At 41.4% G+C, this 18,511-nt stretch overlaps 2 protein-coding genes across 5 annotated transcripts in view; one reads left to right on the top strand and one right to left on the bottom strand.

The window, feature by feature from the left end:
* The window catches only part of LOC146206173 (uncharacterized), a 107,987-nt gene extending 107,289 nt beyond the window's left edge, over positions 1 to 698 (top strand). For both annotated transcript variants that reach the window (XM_084590801.1, XM_084590800.1), the window contains exon 12: positions 101 to 698. The gene's annotated coding sequence lies outside the window, so the exon portion shown is untranslated. The remainder of the gene's footprint in view (positions 1 to 100) is intronic.
* A 2,593-nt stretch (positions 699 to 3,291) lies between these two features.
* Positions 3,292 to 17,614, bottom strand: CycY (cyclin Y). Of its 3 annotated transcripts, none has more exons than XM_084590805.1 (7): positions 17,422 to 17,614; positions 16,605 to 16,776; positions 15,600 to 15,674; positions 15,454 to 15,485; positions 11,904 to 12,299; positions 4,857 to 5,090; positions 3,292 to 3,819 (listed from the first exon to the last, which is right to left on the bottom strand). In XM_084590805.1, the coding sequence occupies exons 2-7, from the start codon at positions 16,732 to 16,734 to the stop codon at positions 3,697 to 3,699; spliced, it is 990 nt and encodes a 329-aa protein (XP_084446931.1). In that variant the 5' UTR covers positions 16,735 to 16,776; positions 17,422 to 17,614; the 3' UTR covers positions 3,292 to 3,696. The 3 variants fall into 3 exon arrangements, with proteins under 3 accessions (XP_084446931.1, XP_084446933.1, XP_084446932.1); XM_084590807.1 differs by having other exon boundaries at positions 17,535 to 17,606; XM_084590806.1 differs by lacking the exon at positions 17,422 to 17,614 and adding an exon at positions 17,134 to 17,387.
* Positions 17,615 to 18,511: the final 897 nt, after the last annotated feature.

Here is an 18,511-nt window from a genome sequence, read left to right as displayed (position 1 = left end):
GCAGTCTGCTCTTGCAGGCTGGCGGAGAGTGTGCTATTCATGTTCTATGATGTGCAACAGATATAGTAACTACATATGCAACGTGTTTTTTTCTTTTCAGTCTAAAAAGCAGTAGCCTGGAGTCTTCGCTGCGCCAGAACCAGTGCTTTTGCACGAGACCTTCTCAATTTTTTTTTTGTTCATGTTGGGCTTGACAACTGCATGATCTTAACGCCCACTTCTGTTTTTTTGTGTTGAAGTTTGTGACTGCTTGAGCTTTAAAGATGTTTTTTTTTTCTCCCTTTGCAAGTGCTTGAGCTTGAAAGGCATTTTTTTTTTTTTGAGACTTGAGCTTGAAAGATGTTTTTTTTTTTTCTTTCTTTATGCAAGTTGAAACCAACTTTTTGGGTAGGGTTTGATATTGTCATTGTTGTTTTGTATTTCTTGAGCTTAAAAGATGCTAATTTTCTTTTCTTCATTCTCTTTGAAACCCAACTTTATGGACAGAATTTGATACTGTCAGTGTTGCAGTTAACTGCTTGAGATTGAAATATGTTTTGTTGTGTGATTTTGTGTGACATTGTGTGGCATTGTGTGGCAAAAATTGACATTGAGATCAAATCCAATAAATTATGTTACTGTTGTTATGATGTTGTACAGAGCGAGTGTTAGTCTGTTATACATACAGCAAATTATTTTGAGACAAAATAACGGTGCCTCGTTAGATATATGACTCTCACTGTGTATTTGAAGTACTGCACAAATATAATGCAAGGTTTATCCCGTAATTCATTGGTTTAAGGAGGACTCGCACATTATATTTGAAATCGGGGTACAAATGTAATGCAATCTTTTTTCACTGCTTCACCAGCTCCAAAGCATCTAGGACAGTAGACAGTAAGTTCATGCTTGCACAAAAGAGGGTATCTATGAATGTGGAAAAAAGGCACTAAAAAAATTGAGTAGGGAAATGAAAGAAGGGTGAACGGAACTGGACAGCAGGAAACATGTAGCAGTGCTGGTACGGCAGTCGGTGCTGCATGGTAGTGTGCGAGCATGTCAGTGGTACATGTCACACGAATTTCACAAGTATTGCCTCCCAAATAATATTGATGTATCCATTGCTTCTCCGTTTTCTGCGTGCCATCTTAGTTTGTTCTCAACTCTATGCTTATAGTTGGCTTAGACAAGCAGAGATCACATGTTGTAGTATATGTGTGTGAGTATGGTATATTTGAGAAGTCGCCCATTAAGGGAGAAAGTGCTTCATTCGACAAATGCCCAGGCTGATGAATCAAGTTGGGTGGGCTAGTGGATTGAGTAAGGGGTGACAAAATGGGAGCAAGACAGGTCATCTTGGCCTCAAAAGCCACCGCTGGTTGCTTCACCGTGTAGCCATACATTCCTTCAGAAGAAAAAGACTGGTAATGCCAAACTTCACAAGCATTTGAATTATAAACTTATGGGCTGATGCATAACAGATGGGTAGCAAATACTTGGAAGCTACACTTGCGTTGTGCCCAGGCATTCAAAACATTAGATAATAATTATAAGCCTCCACAATAACACTGACTGTCTCTGTTGAAAAAAATGTAGAAAACAGATTGAGGAAAATATTGGAACATAATTTAGACAAATTTAATGGTTTCTGAATGCTAAAAACAATAATACAGACAGGTACATAGGTGTGCGCAGTAAATCAAGACCAAAATTCAAAACTGCTCCATTGCCAACATAGAAGTTTAGGATCTTTTGCCATTAATGTTAGCTATGGCACGAATTTATCTTTCAGCAGATTCAATACATCTCTGGCAGCCAACACTTTCCTTTGACCCTCTCTGATTAATAAGGTTGTGTTGGCAGTTCATGCAGTTCTGCAAGCAATAAATTGAAATCATTCGCATTTTTACACTCTGCATCACACTGTATACGTCGGAGATTACAGGGTTCATTACAGGGTTCACGAGACCCTATAATGCACTACCCAGGATAAGTCTCCAGGAAGCATGGAGAGTGATCTATGCGCTCTGCTTGTCAACAACTATTTAATTTCACCACAGACTAGAGATGTTTACCCCGACCTTTACCTCCACGAATTTGTTTTAAGTCGTCACCCAGTAACAGAGCTGTTGGCATTTTTTGTAGCCGCTCGTGCATCATGGAGCCTTTTGTTAACAGTACATCAAAAATGGACCATGCCTTCATTTGGAGGGAAGCGTTGTCATGAATTTTTGACAAATTAAGCAAAAGATCTGTTAGCCATCATAAGTAGTACTCTCTCATGAAAATGAACTTGAAGGGACCAGAAAATTGTTAGCCTTTCACCTTATCAGAAGTTTGTCTTAACGTTAAAAGCTGTCCAAACTGCTACTTGAAAAAAAATATGTATAATCAGATTCGAGAGAGCGAATAATCGCAAATGTTTTGTTTTACTCTGCGTAAGTTAGCTGAAGACAGAACACGAAACCAGCCTACTTGAAAATGGCATTGGTCTAGTACTCTTTTTTTTTTTTTTTTTTCTTCCTGATGTTTGCTTTTTATGCTGCTCCATGTACTTTGAAGGCACCCAGTAGTGTAGCCACATGTGTCTCTTAGCTCACTCCGTCTGCAATATAGCCATTACGTACTCGACGAGCAGGCATACCATGCGCCTTTCCATACACTGCAGGCATTGTGCGTAGTGCCAATATCTGGTGATCTTTGCACTGCCTTGATGCATATTATGATGTGCCAGCTAAAAATGCGGCTTCAAGTCAACAAGCGGGCGCCACAGCTGCAAGGCTGCCACCTGTCTGCTCATTATTATGCAGAGTGTTGGCTGTTGTTTGATAGAGTAGACTGTGAAGATGGAAGGCTGTCTATAAGATACTATAGTGGAAAAACCAAATTCTCGGGTGTGTCGTTCAGCATAGCAAGTCTTGAATTTGAGAAGAATTCACAGCGCAAATTTCACTGGCATCTATGAGCATCGAAACATTGCCAGAATGGTTTTAAAACTGCTTTCTACAGACCTGTGGGGAGACACGTGGCAGAAAGACACATTCTTTAAAATTAGATTAGGACAACCTAATGTGTTGTGCTTGCATAACCTAATGCAATTCTAACCCAGCCATCAGCTGCTGTGGTGCAGAGGTTTTTGCTGAAGCAGGCAAGTGTTCTTGTAGTGAATTGTATAAAATTAAAGGACCTACTGCAGAAGTAGGAACAAGTACATAAAAAGAAGCAGGCTCTCAATTACACCTTGCACATGGCAGCACAATACAACGAGAGGCCTATAGAAATGTCTACACTTAGAAGCTTGAAAAAACATAGTTCGAAGCAAGAATTTACACGTTTATTATCATAAATTTGTACAAGTGTTACAATCCAGAAAAAGAACTTGCATAAACTGCTCTGTAACTCAAATTTTATTGGCATAAAATGATAAGCAAGTCCCTTGCGTACAAGATCCAGATTAAAATCTATGGACTGTGCCTTCTGCCCCAGTAATGCGTGGAGTGAAACAAAAAGCACATCAACGACAGTCATAACTACGAACAAAAACATCTTTCCAGACTAAAACTAGCCGCCAATAGGATTCAATATTTTTAAACTGTTACCAATCATTCTCGGTTTCAGCACCATTACAAGAAAGAAAATGTGTATAAAAAAATACTCAACATTACGCTGCGTTTGGCAAGGACTTGACAAAAGGAGCAAATATGGACGATGGTATCATCAGGACAGAATTGCTGTGCTCCTGCGAACAGAAACGTTGTTCACATTGTCGAGGCTGGACCACTTTTTAAAACCATTCCTATGGAGTTCACCCAGCTTGTCCTCGCACACTCTCGACATAGCCTGCAATAAAAATAGCGGAGACGGGCTCAGTGTGGGATGAAAGGCAGTCTGCAACAAGACAGTGTAAAAAGAGGTAGAGTCTGCTTTTAAGTGAAGTTTCAAAGTAACTAAGTATTTTTTTTTTAAGAGGTCTAGGCACTTACGCCAGGAATGGTGTTACTGAAGGTCTGCTCTTGCAGGTTTTAGTTTCGTGAATGCTAAATGTCTAGTTTTATGTAGTGGGACTAGCAAATCGGTGCAATTGAGCCATATTCATGTTTCTAACATCCTTGTGTATGCCATATGTAATATAGTAATCCTCCTTCAATGAGCATTTTAGACAGGTACTCTGATGGCTGATCCTTCAAGCAGCTCCACTAAAAAAAGCTGCTTCAGCATGATGTGAAATTCGTTAGCTGCACAGGCATTACAGACAGCACACAAAATATTTAGTTAGTACCAGCAAGTTTGATGCTGTATTGTTAGTTTAGTTCATATATAAGTGCAGACAGGTCTCTACACAGCAATTTTTTCTGTCCCTTCTATATGCAGGGCTATATATGAAAGCACACTAATGTCTTGGTACAGCTTGATAATATTGTGTTCAGTTCTAAGCACACATTGGTTTTTGACTACCATAGTTTAGAAGCAAAAAATTCATTTGCAGCTAAGCACCCACCGATCTTTATTACAAAACGGAATATGAAATAACTTTTCTCTTCATCATAGAGGGCAATGAAAATATGCTAAGGCAGACGTTAGACCAAGGACATTCCTATGATTTTCCTTCCAATCTTTGTAACACTGACATTTCATTTTCTTTGGGGTACACAAATTGATGGCTTCACTCGCATGAGTCGTGTCACCATGCCAGTGTTACCACAAGTGTCCTCCCGGTTTGTGGTCTCTATATTTCTTTCATGCGACAGTGAATTAGTATGACAACATTACTCTCCTTACCGCACACTTAGCATGCACATGTGACCTCAAGGAGGATAATGTCTGTATGCGCAGTTGATTTCCTCAAGAAGACGAAGATGCATGCTTGGCAGTCTTACCTCAAGCTTTTGAGCCCTCTCTTTACTCAATGGCTCCGATGGGAAGGCCAGTTCATTGTGATCAGCAAGGGTTCTGAGGTCAAAATAGTACTTGGCATAAACACTAGCTGGCACATTGATGTTGAATTGGAGCAGCTCCAAAAACTGGCGTTCAAGCTCATTCATATCCTCCACAGTGATCTCCTTGAGGATCTGGCAGTAGTCAACATTCCAAACAGCCTGGTCATCCCACACCTGCACACAACAATTAGCACTTGTACCTTGCAAGAACTGTGCTTGGAAAGGTCGGAGTAAATCTGCAACAGCAAAGTGCCCATAGCACTGTGGCATTTCAAAGTGACTCGGGAACGCCATAGTCTATAGAGGGCTCTCGATTAATTTAGACCATCGCACAGCACATGGGCACATTTCACCTCCATCAAAATATGGCTGCTGTAGCTAGGATTAAATCCATGGCCTTTGGACCAGCAAGTGAACGCTGAAGCTAACAATGGGCCCATAGGCATTCTCAATGCACAACATAACCCATACCAGTACTGGGCAGCACACAGAAATGGACATCTAACATGACGATGCGGAATTGCTTGGATGGAAGTAGAACAGCTGTGTGTCCAATGTCACGCAAATACTTATAGCAACTACGTAAGCCCAACTTTAGAAGGGTCACTGTAATGTTTTTGTCATACCTTTTTTTCAACATGCAAGGTTTCATGAAAGCCTAGGTAAAAATGCTGTTATAAGGAAAAGACCATTTATTACAGGTAAAATTCAGTTTTGCAAAGCGGCAAGTTATTTAAACATGAATGTTGAAATATCCCCACACGTCAACAAGAGGTGAATAAAATTAGCTGCACTGTTATAACTGGAGACCTGTGGGAAGTGGAGCTATAACTGCTGACAGTGACAACAAAACAAAGCTAGTGAAGTGAATTTATGAGACAAATGTTTAGAACAGCCCTGAAACATGCCCTTTATGAATGCAAGCACATCCCTGATTCAATTAACCAAGAAGCCCATGATGCTAAAAAAGCAACTAAATCCACAAGGCTGGACATGTGATCTATACCATCAATTTTTTTTTCCTGGCAAATGCTCTGGACAAAAGCTCCTTTCAATAAAGATGTTTCTCTGGCATTTTTACTTTTCTGCTTTTCTGCCTAGCAGTGACTGCCCTCTAAAAGACTGTCTGGCCAGCATTGCCCATGGTAATCCTCCTCCTTTTGTCATTCTCTTGCTAAGCAGGCACAATAAATACCACACGGCAAGACTGAAAAGTGTGTGCCTTTTTAAACTATACGATAGGCATGCATTGGAAAGCTGCGTACTACATGTGTATACGGTGAAAGGAAAATTGGTTTCTGTAAGCCGCACTCCCGTCTGATCCCGGCAGCTAGAGGTGATCCCACGCACACGTACCGCATTGTTTTAAAAATGCACAGCGCTTGAAATGATGCTTCATCCTTTCTCAACTGTAGGGTGTACGCTGCTTTTCTTAATGAAAGGACATCATAGGTACGCTGTGAAATCTTAAACATGCTTTTAAAGCATTCGTCTGCATTTATTCCTATGGAACGCCATCCCACTCAACGCAGTGGCCGCTGGTGGTGCACACACGGCTCCAGAGTTAGATGCACACTGAGGCTGTGTTATGCATTTTTTTTTTTTCAAGACCGAACAACTACATTTTCTTTTTTCCCAGTAAAATTCAATTCCTTTGACAACAAGACATACACTCATTGCTGGCAGATTTATTCAATGTTGCGGACTCCGCATCTCTGGCTGTGGGTGAATGGTACGGCCTTGGCATCAAAAGAAGTTATCACCGCAGCTTTTCTTGTGAATGCAGCTGTTGGTAGCAACAAATTTTTTTGGGCCGTTTCCTTATCAAATCTTGGCTTTCAATGAAAGTGCCCTCTTTTCCATTAGAATGTATTAATCAATCTACAGATGCCAACTTGGATTTATCCTGTGTTCCCTTAATACATGGGGCACCTACACTTAGCTGTGCTGCCCAACACTGAAAACCTTAAAAGTAGTTTTTACAACAAAACCTATTGCAGGGTCTGTATTCTGAGCTTGCATCATTTTCACAAGCGTCATTTTCACCTTGTTTCAGCTCATCTGATTGGCAAAAACACCAGAACCAAAAGTGCTGAGAACCGAACTAACATTTGGTTTCACTGTTTCTACCAATCAGGAGACCTGAGATGAGAGTGAAACGATACTTCTGAAATTGACGCAAACTTGTAATAAAGGCCTAGAAAAGGAAGACACTAGTTTTGACACAACATACTTCATAGCATTTATACTACATCTTACTAAATTTGATAGTGTGAACACCAGCACTCTATCACCTCCAGTGATTTTCATCACTCCCTGCCATGACCATCTTTCCAGCTTCCTGCACCACTCTTACATTTTCAGACAAATGTCCCCACACTGCCTCATCCATTTGTTGGCAGCATTTACCATTAACCCTTCCAAAGCAAATTTATGTGAATCCATGTTTTCCTTTCCATAGCAGAAAACTTAGAGCGTTGTGCTACCTTTGCACAAAATTCACCTATTTTATTTCTCCACAACCAGACTGGAATATGAAATATATAGCGCAGCAAGCAAAAGAGAGGAAAGTGACCAAGAAGAAGAGAATGACGGACAGGAGTGGCAGAACACTAAGTAGAGATATTTTCTACACACGCATGTATGCACATGTGTGTAATGTGAGCCAATTCTATCACTCTTTATTTTTCCATAATCATCTTGCTTACGTATATATTGAGGGGCATGTTACGATGCTCATTAGAAGGAAGCTAATGAAACCAAGAAAACCATAGAGGAATCTTTTTTTATCTACATTGTGGCACCGATCAATGGAAAATTAGTAGTGTAATATTTTCCTGAACAATACCAGATCATAAAGTAGATAGAAGAAACCAAATGCCACCAGTGAGATCTCAACACACGACCTTCATCATGTGTGGTGCACTACCTACTCAGCTATGGTGGCAGTGTGGCTCTCCAAGGCTACCATGAAGCATGCATACATATACACAATAACTCTATCATTTGACCAGATGAACACTGCCACGGTAATCAAACAAAGCTGTGAACCCAGCTCTGGCAATCAAGATCTTCAGCAATGTTCCATGACAAAAATTAATAGATTTAAACAAGGTGTTTGAACATTACTTAAATTCCTCCAGTTTTCAAGCCCCGCTTCACATGTATTCATGCAAATAAGGTAAAATGGCATTTTTTCCACCAAACCATCAAGGTCTGCAATCATAATAGCATCAAAAAAAGATAATGAGCTCCAAGCACATTCCATGGAAAATGCTTAATCTATGATTTTTCTGTGGGATCATAAAAAGCTAGAGACTTTATTCATGCATCGTTGCAAATAAAGACAGCAAACATTTCTATTTGCGTTGTATTATATTAAGGGTTTGAATGCAGAAGCATGGTCCACGACTGCATGTCATAATGAGCCCCTCGTTTCCCTATCTTTGTCTGCTCAACAACTATCGAAGGCCTCATTTCTGGCAGTCTTAATGCCACAGCATGAGAGAGTTTTCGCAGAGCTGCTGTCCTCACTGTTCCAATCACATTCCTTGTGGCACTTGAGGTATCTACCGCTGTGGACAAAGGTTAGGCAAACAAAGAGCAACATGAATACGATTGAAACTGGACAGCTGCTGGTAGAGCACTATATGCAGTACGTGAATCCAGTGGCAGCACGAAGACGTTTTTTTTCTCCTTCTTAATTACATCTCGGGGAAAACAAATGGTTACACAAGTTTCACATCGATAAACACCACAATTAAGAAAATTCTCCTGTGTTTTCCTTTATTTCAGTGACTGCGGACTTTTTTTTTTTCAAGTGAGTGCGTGCGCACAAACCTACATAAATGTGCGTGCACAGGCCAAAACTTTCAGAGCTTGCAACACGCCACAACGTTTTTGCAAATTACCTTGTGTTTCTGCTCCTAATGCCTATGGCTTCCTTCCTCGAGTTCAAAAGCAACCTTAAACTCTACAGTAATCGGCAAAACTTCAACAGAGAAAGAAAAAGCAAGCGAAAAAGAAAACTGAGAGACTGCATTACTTTAGAGTGAAAATGGGCACTAAGCAGCATTAAGAATGGCCAACACAGATCACGAAAGAAATGACAGAAAAAGTCTGCCTCCTGTGAGCGATGGCAGCAGAAATGACCGTTCCCATTGCACGCACACCTTAAATATATGTTACTTATAAGACTTAAACATATGTTACTCCTTTTCATTGAGCAAAAGAAACTACTAGGGACATCCTGGTTGGTTCCCTTAGTAATGAAAAGCATTCCACGTATGTCCATAACTCAGTCACTTCACCAATTTAAACTGTACTACCTAAAATTTCAATAAACCCTGCATTCACCACCAATCTGCTCAAACTATGCTGCACTCTGAATGAATTTTAACACTACTGCTTGTGTAACATTCTGTACTCCAAAGCACACTTCTGGCTCCAAACCTGGCCACACTAGAGAAACCAGCTGAGCACGCACTGCACACAAGAAAACACTAGTGGAATTTAAAGCATTACGCTGGCAATATCAGGTTGGCTCTGACAGAGTAAGCTTGACAGGTACAAATTGCACAGAACAAAGAGCAGTGAAGCTGTAAATGATGTTTTTCACCTGTCCAAGGTTAAAAATATATCTGACAATTCTGCACTCAGAATGAATTTTAACACTACTGCTTGCGTAGCATTCTTTACTCCAAAGCGCACTTCTGGGTCCAAATCTGGCCACACTAGAGAAACCAGCTGAGCAACGCACACAAGAAAACACTAGTGGAATTTAAAGCATTACGCTGGCAATATCAGGTTGGCTCTGACAGAGTAAGCTTGACATATGCAAATTGCACAGAACAAAGAGCAGTGAAGCTGTAAATAATGTTTTTCACCTGTCCAAGGTTAAAAATATATCTGACCATTCCATGGGAGTGCAACTCAGCTGACAGGCACTTAGCGGTAATTTGTATTTCTTAATTCATTAATCACGTAGTAGAGATTTATAGACTAACTTCTAAGTTGCTTGTAATATATCATAACCTTTAAATAAAATATGTGCATAAAACTATGCACAAATGATGGCTCTGTGGGTTTTATTTGTTCCTTTTGAACAAACATTTTAACTTCAATATACACATTTCAAAGTTAACTGAGGTTGCAGAACAGTTCTGCTCAATCCGAAACTAAAATAAAATATAGCATTACCGAATTTGATGCACAAGAAGTTTCAATATTTACACACTACCTCCCCTCCACAGAGTCTTCTTCAAATGTGACTACTGGGAACTGGTTTGCTAAAACTTCTAAATTTAATATTTGTGCTCATTAACAAAGCCCTATGCAGTCTTAACTATACTAGGGCACTCTGCAAAGGTGATGGAGGGAGGGGTTTACGATTAGGAATTAATGGTCTTTTACAAGTCAAAGCAGCCCTGTGGCTATGAATGAGCACACAGTTTTTTTTTTTTTTTTTTTTTAATTTCCTGGCCACAAGAAACTTATGCGCATCAGCCAAATGCCACAACAACTGAGCCACCATGACAGGTTTGTGGTGGTGGTGTTGAGGGGCTGCTACTCATGCATAAGCATCCTGCATGGCAACATGCATGTGCAATAGCCTTGGAAAGCTAAGCATGACTATAAACCAGGTGCCACTATTGTAGATCTAATTTTGTGGTAGGCATACAAACCACTGTCAACCACTTACATTCCCATACTGCACCACAGCTGCCCACACAAAACCTTCCAAAATCATAAGAATCCAAGATCTGTTGAAACATTATTCCACAGAATAAGGATTAGAAAGAAAAAAAAAAGGGGTAAAAAAAGATTTCGAGCCTCTTTGTACATCTTGTTTTGTTATTACAACCACACTTCACGCAACATTCAAGACTGAGGCCCTTTTGATTTCAGGCGAAGCCCAGTTTCTCCTAATTTATGCACTCTAATATTAAAGTTCTGTAAAAACCCAGGGTAAACCTGATTTTTACCCAAAAACCATTGTTTCTGGGTATACCGATTTATAAATAAGTATCAATATCACTCAAATCAATGTTTCACAGCATTATTTATTGTTTGCAGTCAGGTCTTAGGAACTCAATAACAGAGGGCCTTAAAAGTGCCTCTTCCCAACGAAGCTCAAAAGGACGAAAAAGAGTTTTCTTTATAAGAAAGATTGAACACCTTTTCAATGCACATCTGAGATTCCTTGGCTATCATATTGACACCACTCACTGCATCTTCAAAGAATTGTATTCTGCCTGAACAATGACTTTCCTAAATGTATTAAACAACATAACCACAGTATGTCATTGAAACCAACTGCTATCAAACATATTTCTAAAAAGTGTTAACAGTTAAATGTTTGTGACCTTCCTTCTGAACCTTGTTCATGCAGAAGTGTCTGGAAATGATATATGCATGGGATAATGAAAGCAGGAGAAAGCTGTTGGAAAGAAGTAAATGAAAGAGGGAGAAAATATTTTTTTTAGCCTGCCTTTTACAGCCCCTTCTAGATTTTTAAGTATGTCTCACATCTGCGTCAAAACAAGTGCATGCTAATGGTTCTCAGTTTTAAAAATAGCCCAAAAACACTCAAACTGTGATCTATATTTCAAGAAAAATCCAATTTCCACCCACTATCTGACTCGGGTCATAATTTTTTCAAACAATATGAACCCAAGAAACGAAGGGCCCCAATTATGAGCTACAATCCCTGTGCAAAGAGGTTGCATGGTTACGAAGCCGACTTCTATTGCACCTTAGATGCTGTTTTTAGCAGACACCATTCATGCTGTATACACAAATGAACCCCATGTCAGCAAGCTTGGAATTTAGGGACAATAGGAACAACACTGCAACCACTCCTTTATGTCAGACACAATGTTTCTCTTTGTGAAGAGGTGGGTGAAAGACAGTGCTCTTGTGAAGAAGGCGGCTTGGCACCGGAAAAGCAACCCAGCATGCACTGGAAAGCGGGGCAAGGGTGGTCACCTTGGAGGCGAGCAGGACTGCACCAAGGACCACCCGCCGCCAGCTGCAGGGCGAAATGTCCATTTCAGCATAGGTGAGCAGCCGCTCGAGGTACACAAGTGTGATTATGGCACACTCGGCGCTCAGCTGGGCTGCGTTGAAGAGCGTGCGCACAAAGCGGTAAATGGTCCGGTGGTCAGGGTCACGCATCTCGGGTGCTTCTTTGCTCAGAGGGTGCAGCCGCTCATCAAAGATGTCAATGGTACGCTGCTGGCCCCCCCGGTCCCGGATGTGGTAGTAGATGGCCAACGTGACACACTTGATGGTGCAGCGCAGGTTGGGTTGGCTCACAGTACTGTCATCCAAGTAGATCGTCGAGCACGAGTTAGATTTCTTCAGCGGGGCCTTCTCCTGCAGCTGTGGGACAATATGCAAAGTCACAATGCAACACAGTTCAGTTAAGTCGTTCAGTCGTGTCAGACTCTTCGCGACCCTATGGACCATATCACGCCAAGCTTTCCAGTCTCTCACTATCTTTCTAACATCAGATAACTTCATCTGCAGCACCTCGAGGATGCCAGCCAACCATCGCGTTCGCTGCCTACCCCTTCTCCGGTGACAATGCAACACACACGCATATTAACAGCAACTCGCAAAGTTCTGCGAACGCGCACGACCTTTAGAACAAAATGTTATGCACTGCCACCATGATGAGCAGCACAACTGCTTTTGACACTCGTCATGGAAACCTAATGGTACCTTGGCTGTCTAGGCAACCTTTTACAGCTACAATATCCATCACAAATCGGCATAAATGCAGTGCTAGTTTCCTGGCAAGCATACTTGTAACAATGAAGAGTGAACTCAACTTGGCACACATCATTGTATGATTATTCTTGTGGGTCAGCAGCTGGCAAGAAGCATACAAGAAACATTCCTTATTACCTTAATAAGCCAAAGCTGTAGAGCAAATTATCCAAAACTCAATTTTGCAGCTTCTAACCCAAATGATTACATGCTATGGATATGATAAAGACTGGTTCCTGCATAAGGTTGGAGGTGGCAGATAGTGTTATGAGGGGCATGTACTAAGTGCATGTTACCCATACATTTATTTTTTTCACAATAAATTATCACTTTTGATGTCAATTTGCACTCACAATTTACCTCTACATCCCATTAATATGATGCATTCGTAGCGGGGTTAGGAAGCTCTCGCTAGTTCCAGTTTCAACTACTCTGGCCCACCTGGTGGCAGGAAGGAAACTGGTGTTTAAAACTGAATGACTGCCTGCACACACATACAGCGCAATAAGATGCGACAGTGGCTGAGTTGTCTAAGGCACTGGCATATTCAGAAGTAACGCTCAGTTAAACTAAATTTGCAAAGGAGTTCATTTTGGGTAGAACAGTGCTAAGATGGAATACAGACAGACGTGAGCACTAGCTAACCCGCAACTGATGCAGTTTTACTGAAGAAACACGCATATTCACACCTCTAATTCATGTTACCACACTCTCGCCCGCTTCTGAATCTGAATTCTCAATTTTCGCTGGCAGTGGTTCAAACAACGTTTGTCTATAAATTCCTTCTTTTTTTTTTTTTTTTGCCTGATAATACCACTGTCAAAACAACGATACAATGCTTCGCTAGGTTTACCTCCAGCCACTATGAAAGGAATTGGTGCTAGCGTTTTAAATGGAGGACAATGGCTTCTATGGAAGTTTCCGACCCCTGCGCACACTATGTGCTATTCTTGCAAGTGGCCTAAGGTAATTCAAACAAGTCCCATTTTGTGTACCCTTTCATCACTCATAATATACCCAACAAACAGCACTCATGACCGATTTCTCCTACCACTTTCACCAGAAAGCATGTTGGACTACTTACAGCTCACACAGTATGACATCTATGCTGGCATATTAAAGTACCTCCAGAAATTTCACCTGTATTTTATTCAGTGCATATGAGCAATTCTATTTTCTGTTTAATTTTCCATGGTGTGCATAAACACTGAGCTTTATGTGCCAACTAGCAACGTTAAAAATTCTAGAGGGCACTTTGGACCACCAAAGTGCGATGAGGTGAAAGACGGTGGATCGTAGCCCTCCACTATGGCACCTCTATCTCCCTCTCTTCTTTCACTCCCAACTTCCTTTATGGCGTGGAACATGTGTCCGCGGAGAATTGTGACAGATATTGCGCCTTTTCTATCCTGTAAATCAATTTCAAATGCTGCTGATACCTGCTGTACTAATGCCTCCCAGACACCTGGGTCTGCTTGTTTGCTGTGTGGTGCGGCGTCCGAGGAAGCGGCAAATGAAAGGTGCTGCACAGACGCCTGGATCAGATGCCCGGCGGGGCAGCTTCGTATAGGAATGAATTGCCTGGTGACGTCATGACCCGTCATGACGGTACATTGCACAACCCTTGTCGAATACGACCAGCATTTCATTGAACGCATCAAAGTTCACCGGCATTCTATAATTCGTTTACAGGAAAGGAAAGGCGCAGTATCTGTCATTCCCGGAATGCCGCTAACATCCTCACGACAGACAAGGGGAATATGAAGAGTGTTTCACGATCCGGGGCGCGGCGCAGTTCGTAAAGCGCTGGGCTGGGGATCCAAGCGATGGAAGTTCGATTACCAGTGGAGATAAGGTTTATTAATTTATTTTTAACTCTCGCTCTCGAAAGCGTGACACCTCTGCTGACAACCTTCTGTCGACAACGGTGAAGCATTAAAGGCTTTTGCCTTAAAAACTAATCTCCTCACCTTATACAGAGCAGGTAGCATCAGATGTTCGTATCATTCTGACACAACTATATATAGCTATGTCTATGTCTAGGCATAGCTATAGCATTTGTTTATATCAACAAAGCAGCACCGATTTTGTAATCCATCAACGTGGCCAAAAATGTGCATTTAACATGCTGGGCATAATTACAAGCCATTTGCCATGCAAACAACAGCAAAAACATACCACAGACTACAACCAAGCTCAAGAAATACATATACACAACTAAGCAGAAAAAAAATGTCAAGCCTCAGTAATGAGTAAATGTGTCTGCTGAAAGCCCAGGCAAGCCATGACCAATTTAGTGCATTTGGGAAATCGCCAATGGCACATACCCACTAAAACAAACACTCTGAACTCTAAGGGGGTTCCCTCAAAACTGATCACCTGCTAAGTAAAGAATTGTGGTGGGGCAAAGCAATACATAAAAAAAATGGTGCCTCATGCCAATTTTAGCAGCGTATTAGCTACAATTATGCAGAATGCCTCAAAGCTCTGGAACAATATGTTAGATATAAATAACCACAGCCCATAAAAGAATGTGTGCAGGAACCCTGTAAAAGAAAATCCTTTCAAAGTTGCTAGTATCTAATTAGTATCATCAGCATCCTCTTTGCTGAAGTCTCCAGCAAAGAGCAAGCTCATTCTCCACATATTTATTCACATGCATATCATAGTCTATTGCTGTCCTTCATAGAAATGCTCTGTCCAAGAAGGTAGCAAACAGGCAGCTAATAATAATAAAAATACAATGTTCTAACAAAATACATACGTTAATTTGACTTCTTCTCTTCTCCTTGCAATCTAAGAGAGAAAAAAAGTAAAGAATCATGATTGCAGACGAAAAAGAGCACCCAGTTCAGTAAAGCAGCAATGTAAGCAGTGAAAACAGTTATCATGCAGTAATGGCATTCATACTTCTGACGTCACTTCTTGACCTCTGCATAAAAAGTGGGCCAGCTGTTGGATGCGTCGATGGGTCCTGGTCAAAATCTGAAAGGTAAATGCACCACAGCTCACACACAGAGGTTGATCAGAATGCAAACAGGCTGCAGCCTGCATTTGCTCACACCTTTTCTATAAACCACAATCCGACCATAAAACTTAAGCAAGTGCAAAGAGTACAGGCAAGCTGCCGTTAACAGGCAAGGTGCCAAGTCAAGGCCTTTAAAGCAATATTCTGCTCTACTAGTAATACACAGTACAAATGGAGTATATTTAGCTCAACACACTTTGGGACAGCTATAATCAATCCTTTAATCCATCCACAATAGCTTTCAGCATCTTGAAACGATCTAACTATTGCAGGTATCACAGTCAATTTTCGCTATAGCTTGCTAATGACTCGATAAACCTTTACTAGTGAAATGTTCCGACAGCCCTGCTCACACAACAATCAAAGCTTTTTTGTATACCAAGCACTGTTAATTTAATATGCTCAATTCACCTCATGGTATCAATAAGGAGCCCAGAGACAGTGCAACTAACAAAGTGATGAAAAGATTTACAGAGGATCAGCTTGTCAAGAGAACCAGAAGTGAAAGCACATAGTTTAGGTAGGAGGTTCAGACAACAAAAAAACTATATCTTCAAGAATGCCAGGAAAGTATTAAAACACAGGGAACACTAAACAGACCCCTAGCTTCCTCCCTTGCACACACTTGCCAGACAAATGCACAACATATTTTGAAGCTTTAACACGCGATAATTAGCACAGCATTTACTGTAAAACATTCCACCTGTTTATTCTGTAACAGTACACTTATTTCATGCAAAAAAGGTCTAGTTCTGTCTAAAGTCACAAAATGTATCCAGGATCAATAAATCATAACAAATTGCCAACAGCTGACCCTAAGAGTGTAAAGCTTGTGAATGTTACTGTGGCCGCGCGGAGAAAAGCATGAGGTTATGTTTGTTGCTGACCTTCAGGTTCCCTTTCACTGATGTGCTGCAGGTTGGAGGCACTCTCCTCTGAGTGCGGAGGGTCAGCACTGTCCTTCTTACGGTGGGGCCTGGGGCTCGGCGCAGAACAGCACGAGAGGCTCCCGCCCATTTTTCATCACGCTCTTCAATACACCCTGGCAACATGGCACCCCTGCAAGGCACCAAGCACTTTCTATACTATACTTTGTGGCAGATGCTTTGCCTCGGATATTACCAGAAAGCAAACCCGCAACAAGTTAGCAACTTGTTTCGACACTAGCCAGGGATCGATCAGAGCAGCCCAAGTAGAAAAAGTGGGCAGCGACACCCACTGCACGTACAGGTACGCACGTATCACGAGATCTAGAGCGGCCCAAAAGCTGTGTTCGCCCCGGAGCTATACGATATTTGCACAGCTCTGGATTGGCAAAACGAGCATGTAGCGCGTGACATGCTTCACTACATAACGCTACGACCAATAACCTGACATTAAACAACTCATTACACCACATTTGCACAACACTTATACCGATTCAGACGTTGAAGACAAGTCATTCATTGATTGTACTCGGCCGGCATCAACAAAACACCACCATGAAATGCCACCTGTTCCTGCACTGAAACTAAAACCTAGAAGCTGTTAAGGCAAACACTTCAAACGGTGCAACAAATTGTGTATGCCTAAGGGTGCTTTAAGAGGTAAGGCTCAGCGGACTCGAAGGAATGAGCACATAATTAAAAAGATCATGCTCCATTGCTACATGCCGGCGAGACGCAGCCCCAAACCCTTTCTAGCACTCAATCCGACATTCCTCACCCTTGCACTCGGAGGACAGCTTGATATGAGTAACGACATAATCATCGTCGTCCTTAAACTTATAACAACAAGAAGAGCATGTTATTTTTTTTCTATTTTACGGCCAGCTCTACCTTTCCATTATAAAAGCAGCACAGAGATTAGGCCTAGACAGGCCCGCTGTGATAGAGGGCGTTGAGCATGCTGGGCATGGGATGGGCATAGTGCAGGGGTAGGGTCCCTCTAGGGACTCTAGCAGGGGGGCGCTTCAATGCTTCTGGCCGTGAAGCCCGAAGCCTGGCCGCCGGGGAATAAATGCATGTTATCGGAGTTTCTCTAATGTTAAAAATATATATTAATAAACAAAGAGAAGCAACGTTTCTTTAGGTACATGAGGTATAGCAATTCAACGATCAGGACAAAACGGTTCACAAGACGTCTTTAAACACAGAGGTATTTCACGTGTTTTCACGTCTGTACGTTTTAAGGGACCTCCAAGAACGCTGGAAAAGGCAGCAGCAAGTTTTTAAGCATCCACGGAAGTTATAATTGGCTCAAATAGGACATTGCATATTCTTTGCATGTAGCCGGGTGTGACCTGCCATAAAGCATTACTACTGCTACTGCTGAGACGCAGCTGAAGGAGGCTGCTTTCACTGCTTTCACGTAACAAATCCAGAATAGTTCCGGATACGTCATTGCGCGTGCCTCGCCAGTTGTGAGACCCGTAACAGAACCAAAATCTAGGGATCCGGGTATGACTTAAATCGAGGTATAAGCTACTTTCACTCAGTTTGCATGCATTATCTAAATTCCGCAACAAGCGTGACAGCGAATCTCCGATCATTGGCTCCATGATGAGGAATTGCAGTTCCTAGAATGCACTAGACAGTATATTCAAGATTTAGTCACTTTAGTGTTGTCAGGGGGATGCAATTTGATAATTTACTGTTACAACTAGTTTCGGTTTCAGTGCGACTAAAATTGCTGGATTTGATCAGTTACTTATAAGCCTGAAATTAATAAACAATTAGTCACTTACTTTAAAAATGATTGCTAATTTATAGGCTCTATAGTAAGTTTATTATATTTGTAAAATGAATAAAGCTGC

This window comes from Amblyomma maculatum, chromosome 1 (genome assembly GCF_055883805.1).
Source record: "Amblyomma maculatum isolate TAMU_Amacu chromosome 1, ASM5588380v1, whole genome shotgun sequence".
Taxonomy (NCBI): Eukaryota; Metazoa; Arthropoda; class Arachnida; order Ixodida; family Ixodidae; genus Amblyomma; species Amblyomma maculatum.
This window is presented reverse-complemented; position numbering and strand designations above follow the sequence as displayed.